We start from the raw sequence: 11336 nt of genomic DNA on the forward strand, positions 1-11336 counted from the left end.
GATTTCCATCCTTAAAGGACATCAGTGAACCAGGTGGGTTTTTACGACAATCAACAATGGTTTCATGGTCATCATCAGACTTTTAATTGAATTTAAATTTCACCATCTGCTGTGGTGGGATTCGAACCTCGGTCCCCAGAACATTATCCTGGGTCTCTGGATTGCTAGTCCAGTGATAGTTCCACTGTGCCACTGCTTCCGCCGCCACCCTCCCACCCCTGCCCTGATCTGTACTGGAATTTCTAATCCACACAAATCTCCTCTCATTCTGCTCACCTCAACTCAGCTTTTCAGCTCAACTTTTTAATCCCTTTTCTCTCATGTTCTCATCTGGTTTCCTTTTTAAAGCATCTAAAGTATTTGTCTCAACCACTTCCAGTCGCAGTGAGTTCCATATTCTAACAACTGTCCGAAGAAATAAATATCTCCTCCTGTTGATTTATTCGTCTCTGTTGTCTGTTCATGGTTCCCAGTATTAGAAACACCAACAAGTGGAAACATTCCATTCACATCTACCTACTTATCCCATTCAGAAAGCCTATATCAGAAGAGACAACATTTTTCTCTTGGTTTGAGCTTGTTGTGTGTAAATCCTCCCTTTCTCACCCCCTGTTTAAGAAAAAGTATCCAAAATCCATCACGATAGAAAATCGCAATATTGTCTCAGGTACAAGTAATTCAAAAAGCTATTATTTATTATGAGGGGAATTGAGTAAAAGCAGGGAAGTTATGTTTCAGTTGCACAGGGCATTGGTTAGACATATCTGGAGCAGTGTGTACATTATTGGTTTCCTTATTTAAGAAAGAATATGAGTGCATATTATTCCTTAACTGCTTTATGAGAAGCAGTTCATAGAAGGTTTAGTAGATTAATACTTGGAATAGGTGGATTGTCTGATGAGGAGCAGTGAGACAGTCTCTGCTTGAGTTTAGCTTCTGCTCGACTTCAAAAGAGTAAGAGGCAACTTAATTTAAACCTTCAAGATTCTGAAAACTCTTGACAGGGTGGATATGGAGAGAAGGGTTAAAGCAAATTACTGCGGATGCTGGAATCTGAAACCAAAAGAGAAAATGCTGGAAAATCTCAGGAGGTCTGGCAGCATCTGTGAGGAGAGAAAAGAGCTGAAGCTTCGAGTCCAGATGACCAGATGACCTTTCGTCAAAGCATAAAAAAGGCATAGAAAGTGGGAGATATTTACACTGTGAGGGAATGAAAGATGGGTCCAAGCCACAGGAACCAGGGGAAAGGATGCTAATGGCAATTTCTCTCCTGGACTGACAGGGATGGACTTTGGAAACTCCTTTTACAGGGAGTTAGAAGGGGAGGATTTACACACAGAAAACTCAACCCAAGAGAAATGTTTCTCGCTTAATTTCTATTCTTGACTGACAGTGATGATCTTTTTTACAGGAAATTTGACGACAAAATTTAAGGGAAACTCAAACCAGACATCAGATCAAAACCTGACAGAGTCACTCCATTCATCAGAACCTGATTGTAAGTGTGTCTGTAGAAAAAGATTCAAACATCTGTGTGGCTGGAAACAGGGAACGATAATGTCATGGAAGGATTTGCAAAAAAAGAATGCAATTTTTTCAATTGAATTGTTTTAAAGTTTATTTAATAGTGTCACATTAGCTGAGCTCACATTAACACTGCAATGAAGTTGCTGTGAAATTGCCCCAGTTGCCACACTCCGGCGCTTGTTCGGGTCAATGCACCGAACCAGGAAGCCTTTCTGACTGGGAGGAAACCCATGCAGACCTGGGGAGAATGTGCAGACTCCACACAGACAGTCACCCAAGCCATGAATTGAATCCAGGTCTCTGGCACTGTGAGGCAGCAGTGCTTACCACTGCAGCCCCATGGTAAGGACATGGTTATGGGTGTGTGGGACTTGATGCAGAGGACAGGGGTTTACATACACCAAAGTTTTTCATGGATTAAATGAGGGACGCTGACAGTCAAGTCTAAAGAAAATAAAGGAATGAATGGAAGTTCTAGAAACATCAGCTGAGACAGGGATTTAGCGAAACTCAAGTTGGTAATGAATAGATGAGGCTGTCCGGTCAAGTCAGGAGGAATGCATGAAATTTTCAGAAACAATACTAAAACAGGGCCAGGGTGAGCCATGTTAGGGGGATATGTTATCTACAGGAGGGGGCGGAAGGTAACTTATTCCACATTGATTTCTCATCTCACATCTGTCTGTGACCAGAAAGATGCCTTTGATTTGATTCGTCCTTTATAAGCAGTGGCATACTACCCAATACTTCAAGGCTTACTCCTGCTCGTAATTCATATATCCGTATATATGTTCACTAATGTCCTTTAGGAAAGGAAATGGGTACGATGGCTATAGAGGGATATGGGTCAAATGCGGGCAATTGGGACTAGCTTAGGGGTTTAAAAAAAGGGGTGGCATGGACAAGTTGGGCCGAAGGGCCTGTTTCCTTGCTGTAAACCTCTGTGACTCTAAGTGAGAATTAACTTTAGTTTACTCACAGACACTCCAAATGTGGTAACTCAATGTTGCGCCATTTGATTTGATTTATTATTGTCACTCAAAGTTTATTTATTAGTCACAAGTAGGCTTACGTTCAGACTGCGATGAAGGTACTGTGAAAATCCCCTCGTCGCCACACTCTGGCACCTGTTCAGAGGGAGAATTTTAGCATGGCCAATTAACCTCACCTGCACATCTTGGGAGTGTGGGAGGAAATCAGAGCATCCGGAAGAAACCCACGCAGACACAGGGAGAACATGCAAACTCCACACAGACAGTGAGCCAAGCCGGGAATCGAATCTGGGTCCCTAGTGCTGTGAGGCAGCAGTGCAACCACTGTGCCACCATGCATTAGTATGAAGTGAAAAGTATTGTTTCTTGCATACCATAGATAGAGGAAGAAAGGAGAGAGTGCAGAATGTTGTGTTACAGTCAGAGCTAGGGTGTAGAGAAAGATAAACTTAATGAAAGGAGGCCCATTCAAAAGTCTGACAGCAGCAGGGAAGAAGCTGTTCTTGAGTCGATTGGCACGGGACCTCAGAGACTTTTGTATCTTTTTCCCGACGGAAGAAGTTGGAAGAGAGAATGTCGGTTGTGTGGGGTCATTGATTATACTGGCTGCTTTTCCGAGGTCGCGGTAAGTGTAGACAGAGTCAAGGGGTGGGAGGCTGGTTTGCGTGATGGACTAGGCTTCGGTCATGACCCATTGTAGTTTCTTGCGTTCTTGGACAGAGCAGGAGCCACGCCAAGCTGTGATACAACCAGAAAGAATGCTTTCTATGGTGTATCTATAAAAGTTGGTGAAAATCATAACGGACATGCCAAATTTCCTTAGCCTCCTGAGAAAATAGAAGTGTTGGTGGGCTTTCTTAATTGTAGCATTGGCTGGAGGGATCAGGACAGGTTGTTGGTATCTGGTCGCCTAGAAACTCAGCTCTCGACCATTTCCACTTCATCTCTGTTGATGTAGACAGGGGCATGTTCTCCTTTACGATTTCTGAAGTCGATGACAATCTCCTTCATTTTGTTGACATTGAGGGAGAGATTATTGTCACCGCACCAGTTCACCAGATTCTCTATCTCATTCCTGTACTCTGTCTCATCATTGTTTGAGAAATGACCCACTATGGTGATGTCATCAGCAAACATGAAAATAAGTTGGGGGGGAATTTGGCCACACAGTCATAGATGTATAAGGAGTATCGTAGGGGGCTGAGGACACAGCCTTGTTGGGCATCAGTGTTGAGGATGATCGTGGAGGAGGTGTTGTTGCCTATTCTTACTGATTGCAGTCTGTGTGTTAGGAACTCTTGGACCCAGTCATAGAGAGAGGAGCTAAGCCCCACGCCATGGAATTTGGAGATGCGTTTCATAGGAATAATGGTGTTGAAGGCTGAACTGTAGTCAATAAATAGGAGTCTGAAATAGGTGCTTTGTTATCCAGCTGGTTCCAGGGTTGAGTGCAGGGCCAGGGAGATGGTGTCTGCTGTGGACCTGTTGCGGTGGTTGTGAACTGTAGTGGATCCAGGCAGTCTGGGAGGCCAGACTGATTTGTGCCATGACTAACCTTTCAAAGCACTTCATAATGATGGATGCATTCAGATATAGAAGATGGACAGAGAAAGGAAAGATTTACAGTGCAGAGATCACAGAGAACAATTGTGTTTCACATGATCCAGAATCAAAATGTTGCTTCTGGGAGAGTGAGGTGTGAGTTTGTTTGTGTCTCCCAGATTGCTCCATTTGTTCAGGGGTCAGAGACACACACAGATTCAGCTATTTCTCCCATTTTAATAATTTTAGAAATAGCTATGAGGATATCAATACATGTTTTCAAAGAAGTATGCAGTGTGAGGTCCCAGCCCCCTCACTGATGGAAACCCATTCTTGGAGATGGCACAGGTGTGTGGTTGGAAGGTCATCTCGAGGTGAGACACCGAGTAATGTTCTGGGAACCGAGAACCTACCACGGCAGGTGGTGGAATTTACATTAAATAAAAGTTTAAATTTGAAAGGCTAATGATGAGCAAAAAACCATTATTGATTATCATTAAAGCCCATTGGGTTCACGAGTGCTGTTTAGGGAAAAACAAATCTGCCATCTTCACCTGGTCTGGCCCACATGTATCTCCAGATCTGCAACGTGGTTGAATCTTAAATTCCCTCTGATATGACACAGCAAGCCACTCAGTTATACCCAACTGGTACAAAGTTACTAAAAAGGTATGGAAATGGGCAGACCAGGCATGGGCCTTGGCACGGGAAACGGCCTTGTCGACCCTGCAAAGTCAGATTTAGAAAATAAATATTTGAACCTGGTTGTAAACAGCCTGCTTCAGCATCAGAGTGGGATGGTGTCAGTGTCCACGGGGTGGAGTTTGTAGCACGGACTGAAGACAATCCTTTCATGTTTCTCACTCTTTAAATGGAGGAAACTTCTAATCCAGGACAGGATCTCAGTCCAGTCGGGATGCTGTGTGACTTTGAGGTGATGATGTTCACATTCACCTGTGAACCTGGTCTTTCTAAATGGTGGAGGTTGAGGGTTTGGGAGTTTCTATCTGGTTGTAGATGTATCCTTTCCTTCACCTCTTCTCCTCCCACATCTCTTAATCCCGTCCATGTGCTGCCTCTTCACCTTGAAGCTCTGGTCTTGTATAGGTTCAGACTGGCTCAAAGGTTCCCTTCCCTGAAGGACATTAGTGAACCAGTTGGGTTTTTATGACAATCCATCAGTTTTCTTGGTCTCTTTTTCCCAGTGCCGGCCCCACAAATTCCCAGATTCATTCAGCTCCATTTCACAACCTGCCTTTGTGTTTTTGTGGGTTCTCTCTCACTCCCTTTTTTTCTTTTTTAAATCAATTTCACAGCATATTCAAAGGTGAGGATTTGCAGTCAGAAAACTGAAACCAAACATCACATCAGGATCAGACAGAGTCGCCCAATTTATCGTAATATGCGTATCATTGGATTTTGAACATGGAAGGAAAAAGCACCGCTCACAGTGGGGAGAAACTGTACACGTGTTCCGTGTGTGGACGAGGATTCAGCCGTTTATCTGGCCTGTCGAAACATAAATGCAGTCACAACGGGGAGAAATTGTGGAAATGTGAGTATTGTGGCAAGGGATTCAGTTCCCCATCAGAGCTGGAAATTCATCGACGGTGTCACACTGGGGAGAGACCGTTCACCTGCTCCGAGTGTGGGAAAGGATTCACTCAGTTGTCCCACCTGGTGAGACACCAGCGAGTTCACACTGGGGAGAGACCATTCACCTGCTCCGAGTGCAAGGTGGGATTCACTCAGTCAACCCACCTGGTGTCCCACCAGCGAGTTCACACTGGGGAGAGACCATTCACCTGCTCCGAGTGTGGGAAGAAATTCAGCCGGTCGTTTCACCTTCTGATTCACCAGCGAATTCACTCTGGAGAGAGACCATTCACCTGCTCTGAGTGTGAGAAGGCATTCATTACATCAACAGAACTGTTGACACACCAGCGGATTCACACTGAGGATAACCCGTTCACCTGCTCCAGATGTGGGAAGGAATTCGCTAACTCTTCTAACCTGATCTGCCATCAACGGATTCACACTGACGAGAGACCTTTTAAATGCCCAGACTGTGGAAAGTGCTTTAAAAGTTTTGGGAACTTGATGACCCATCAACGGGTTCACACTCGAGTCCGTTCAGATGCTTTCACTGTGGGACTGAGTTCAGATAATCATCTCCTCTCACTGTAAACCAGCGAGTATACACTGGGGAGAAACCATTCATCTGCTTCAAGTGTGGGAAAGGATTCAATCAGTCATCCAACGTGCTGACACACCAGCCAGATTGGAGTTTGCTGTTAATCACATCCAGAACTGAACTATATTTATTGGGGTCTGATGTTAACAATATCCAGTGCAGATTTAGATATTAGTATTCTGGATTTAAAATTTTTTTAAAATCAACTTTGTTTTAATTTTTGAATGACTGCATCTTCATTTGGGAGGCTGGGATTATCCCCGTTTCGAGGGAACTAAGGAATAGACCATAATCCGTAGGAGCAGCATTCGGCCATTCAGCCTTCATTATAACAATGATCCCATTGTGATTCCTGCTGGTTGGGAAATGTGCGATATTAATGCCAGTCTGTCTTTCTTTAATTATCTTCAATCCCAGTCCTCTGGTTACTGACCCGCATCAGTGGAACAGTTTCTCCCGATCTGCTCTATCAAACCACCCGTCCCCACCCCCATAATCTTGAACAGATCCATGAAATCTCCATTTCAGCTTCTTTGTTCTAAAGGGAACACATTTGGGGGAGGCGATGCCTAATGGTATTATCGATAGACTATTAATCCAGAAACCCAGCTAATGTTCTGGGGACCCGGATTCGAATCCACATTTTGAAAAAGATGAACAGTGTCTGTGGTTTACAGTGAGAGGAGATGATTGTCTGAACTCAGTCCCACAGCGAAAGCATCTGAACAGGTGGTGCAGCACATTTCCCAGGACATTGGAGCAGTAATGAATGAGGCCAGGATGACAGAGTCGAAACAACATTATATTCTTTATGCTTGAAACCTGTCTTAGAATTCTCTTCATTAACTGGACCATCAATGTGAGGGGAATTAGCATCTTCTGTAATTCCAGAACCAAGAGACACTGATTCCCCAGGGATGTTGTTCTGTAATTTACACTATCCCCCAGCAGGGCTCTTCACCCAGGCTGACAAGAGGCAGCTCAGTGTTCGTGATTTGTCATTGCTGCTGTTCCAGATGTTGTTCAATGTAGACTCAAGTTTAGAGAAAGGAGTGGAAATGGGTCATCAGAACTCTCACTGTCCCTGACGGGTAATGGTTACTTGAATTTCTCAAACATTGTGGTTTGTAAAGACACTGTTATTTCATCTCCAGTATTAGTCAGAATGGGCTGTATTCTCCACATGATAGGGCTGGAATTATCTGTGTGGGTGTGTGTCTATGAATGAAGATGTCTGTCTGGGTGTGGGTGTGTGTCTATGTTTGCCCATATCTGCGTAAGAGACAGGGAGAGAGAGTGTGTTTGGATCTCTGTGTTTGGATATCTTTATGTGCTGCTCCTTCTTAGGTGGTTTGTCTCAAAGGTTCCTCTCCGGGTGATTTGAGTAGAATCATTCAGAGATTCTTCATCCTGGGTGAATCCACAGGCTGACCATGTGCTGTGTAAAACCTGACATCCACACCACCAGACTCCACTTTTCCTGGAACAACATCAAGTGTTTGCTGCTTTCCTGATCCTTCCTTTTCCCTCCCTTTTCAATTCTATCACTTCTCATGATTCTGAATTTCAGAGAGGACAGACTCATCCCACTGAATGTCCTCCAAGGACAACCGCCTCATCTCAGGAATCAGTCCAGTGAAATTTAGTTGCACAAAGACAGTGAGCAAATAGAACAAAGACCAAAAGAGGGAAATAGATAGAGACACAGACAGAGGCTGTTCGAGTGAAAGAGACTGAGCGAGAGTTACAGTCATAGTCATACAGTGCAGAAAACACCCTTCGACCCATGGAGTCTGCACCAACAATAGCTACCACTAAGCCCCATGCTAATCCCATTTTCCAGCACTTGTCCCATATCCTTATCTGAATGCTATAATATTTCAAGTGCTCATCCAAATACTTTTTAAAGGTTGTTAAGTTTCCAGCCTCCACTACCTTCCCAGGCAGTTTATTACAGATTCCCACCACCCTCTGATTTTTCTCAACTCTCCTCTGAATCTCTTGCCTGGCCCCCTAAAACTACATCCCCTCATGATTGACCTCTCAACCAAGGGTTCTACTCACCCGGTCCATATCCTTCATAATCTTATTCACCACAGTCATGTCCCCCTCAGCCTTCTCTGCTCTAAACACTCCAAACCAATCCAGTCTCCTTATAGCTCAAATGTTCCAGCCCAGGCAACATCCTGGTGAATCTCCTCTGTACCCCCTCCAGTGCAATCACATCCTGTGGGGGGGAGGTTTAACACAGATATCAGAAGGACATATTTCACACAGAGGATCGTGGGGGCCTGGAATGTGTTGCCGGGCAAGGTGGTGGAGGCGGACACACTGGGAACGTTTACGACTTATCTAGGCAGCTATATGAACGGAGTGGGAATGGAGAGATACAAAAGAGTGGTCTAGTTTGGACCCGGGAGCGGCGCGGGCTAATTGTTCCTTGTTTCTCGTTTCAAGGCTTCATTCTATGATCATCTTGCTGGTGCCAGTACAGAGCGAGACTGCGGATAGTTGGGAACCTGTCTCGGGGGCAGGGAATTCATATGGTGTTCGTGGAAGTGGAAATGACTATGGTTGGGAAGCATTTTCCGATCGGGGCCATTGTGATCTCCTGGACTCGTTTCGATCGCCTCAGGGGGTCGGAGAGGAATTTCCCAGATTTTTTTTCCCCATATTGGCCCTGGGGTTTTTCACTCTGGGTTTTCGCCTCTCCCTGGAGATCACATGGTCTGGAATGGGGGGGGGGGGGGTGGGGGTGAGTTAATAGGTTGTAATGAACAAAGCATCGTATCTGTGAGGGACAGCTCGGTGGATAGGATATTGGTATGTAGATAGGCTGGAAAATTGGGCGGGGATCCTGGATTCAGGATTCAATCCTGGACCGGGGAGCGGCGCGGGTTTGGAGGGCCGAAGGGCCTGTTCCTGTGCTGTATTGTTCTTTGTTCTTTGTTCCTATAGTGAGGTGACCAGAACTGCGCACAGTACTCCAGCTGTGGCCTAACCAACATTCTGTACAGCTCCAACATTATCTCTTTGTTCTTATACTGTATGCCACGACTGATAAAAGCAAGTGTCTCATATGCCTCCTTATTCTATTCATCTGCTCTGCTACCTTAAGTGAATAAATACCCCAAGATCCATCTGCTCCTCTGATTTTACCTCGTGTCCTTCCATTCATTAATTATTTCTTTGTCTTGTTACTTCTTCCAAAGTGCATCACTTCACACTTATCAAGGTTAAATAGCATATTTTTTTATTAATTTGTGGGACATGGGTGTTGCTCGCTGGCCATCCCTCATTGCCCTTGAGAAGGTGGTGGTGAGCTACCTTCTTAAATTGCTGCAGTATATGTGCTGTGGGTTTACCTACAATGCGGTTAGGGAGGGAATTCCAGGATTTTGACCCAGTGACTGTGAAGGAACGGTGAAATATTTCGAAATCTACCAGTGTTCTGCCCATGTGACCAACCCAACTATATCTTGTTGCAACCTACGACAGAGTGGGGTAGACTCTAAAAGGACCCTGGGTCTCTGGAATACTCGTCCAGTAACAATCCCACCACGCACATTGGGAGATGTATCAATTGGTTTAATAATTTTATATATTAACCCTCTAGTTCTGACCGTAATTGGATGACAAAATACAATTTTGTGTTGAAATTATTTCCTTCCTATGGCGGTGCTCTTACCCAGCATTCGCAGCGAGAGAGAATGTGCCGCATTGTCACAACAGCAGCCGCTTGCGCAGGCGCAGTACCTGATTCCGAGTGGAGCATGCGCTCTGCGGATTCGGACTGGCCCATGCGCAATGTGGATGCTGGAGCTGCAGGGAGGCGGGGAAGTGGGTGCAGAGGCTTCAGAAACAGACCGGAAGGACACTTATACTCCAGCCAATCAGTGGGTGGGCTTTGTGACATTGGAGGTTGAGCTTCACACCGACTGAACCTTCTTCCTGTGTCCCACATCTGTGAGTAAAACAGTTTGTTTGTGTTGCAGATGGAGTTGGACTGGGGTGAACACAGTAAGAAGTCTCACAACACCAGGTTAAAGTCCAACAGGTTTGTTTGGTAGCAAATACCATAAGCTTTCGGAGCGCTGCTCCTTCGTCAGATGGAGTGGAAATGTGCTCTCAAACAGTGCAAAGAGACACAAAATCAAGTTGCAGAATACTGATTAGAATGCGAATCCCTACAGCCAGCCAGGTCTTAAAGGTACAGACAATGTGCATGGAGGGAGCATTAAACACAGGTTAAAGAGATGTGTATTGTCTCCAGACAGAGGTTGTTCTGTCTGGAGACAATACAAAATATTGGTAAGGCCACAGTTGGAATACTTTGTGCAGTTCTGGTCTATTATAGGAAGGGTATTATTAATCTTGAAAGAGTGCAGAAAAGATTTACTCGGATGCTACCAGGACTTGATGGTTTAAATTATAATGAGTGGTTGGATAGATTGGGGCTTTTTATTTCTGGAGCGTAGGAGGCTGAGTGGTGATCTTACAGAGGTCTATAAAATAATGAGGGGCACAGATCAGCTAGATAGTAAATATATTTTCCCAAAGGTAGGGGAGTCTGAAACTAGAGGGCATAAGATTAAGGTGAGAGGGGAGAGATATAAAGGGGTCCAGAGGGGTAATTCTTTCACACAGAGGGTGGTGAGTGTCTGGAACAAGCTGCCAGACAGTCTTTTCAAAAGTGCATAGAGAGTTAAATGGCTATCGAGGGTAATGGGCCAAACACGGGCAATTAGGACGAGCTTTGTCGTTAAAAAGGGCGGCATTGACTTGTTGGGCCGAAGGGCCTGTTTGCATGCTTATACCTCTGTGACTCTATGACTCTATCTCACCTTCCTGATTCTCCCAGATACTGATTCCAGATGAGTCAGCCTCCGATTTAAATGGATGAAGGAGATATCATTATGCTATGTTGTCAAATGCGATTGGCTGAGCAACTTGTCAGGAATTATTATTGATGTATGTTGACTGAACGTAATTGATTCTGAAACTAATATGAGGTCGGAACGATCGGTACGAAAATGTATAATTGATCTGTTATTGATGGTACACGTTAGATGCATCGGAAA

The 11336-nt window shown here is 44.7% G+C and overlaps 1 protein-coding gene across 1 annotated transcript; it reads left to right on the forward strand.

Annotated features, from left to right (window-relative positions):
• The first annotated feature begins 1433 nt into the window (after positions 1-1433).
• Positions 1434-7686, forward strand: LOC144480897 (uncharacterized). The gene is made up of 3 exons (XM_078200527.1): positions 1434-1498; positions 5378-5798; positions 7603-7686. The coding sequence occupies exons 2-3, from the start codon at positions 5487-5489 to the stop codon at positions 7684-7686; spliced, it is 396 nt and encodes a 131-aa protein (XP_078056653.1). The 5' UTR covers positions 1434-1498; positions 5378-5486.
• Positions 7687-11336: the final 3650 nt, after the last annotated feature.

The sequence above is a fragment of the Mustelus asterias genome, chromosome 30 (assembly GCF_964213995.1).
Source record: "Mustelus asterias chromosome 30, sMusAst1.hap1.1, whole genome shotgun sequence".
Classification (NCBI taxonomy): Eukaryota; Metazoa; Chordata; class Chondrichthyes; order Carcharhiniformes; family Triakidae; genus Mustelus; species Mustelus asterias.

Excerpts from the sequence above, each read along its gene's own strand:
- LOC144480897 (XM_078200527.1), top strand. The coding sequence starts at position 5,487 with ATGGAAGGAAAAAGCACCGCTCACAGTGGGGAGAAACTGTACACGTGT. Across the intron at positions 5,799-7,602 it reads TCACCTGCTCCGAGTGCAAG|GTGGTTTGTCTCAAAGGTTC; the intron begins GTGGGATTCACT and ends GCTCCTTCTTAG.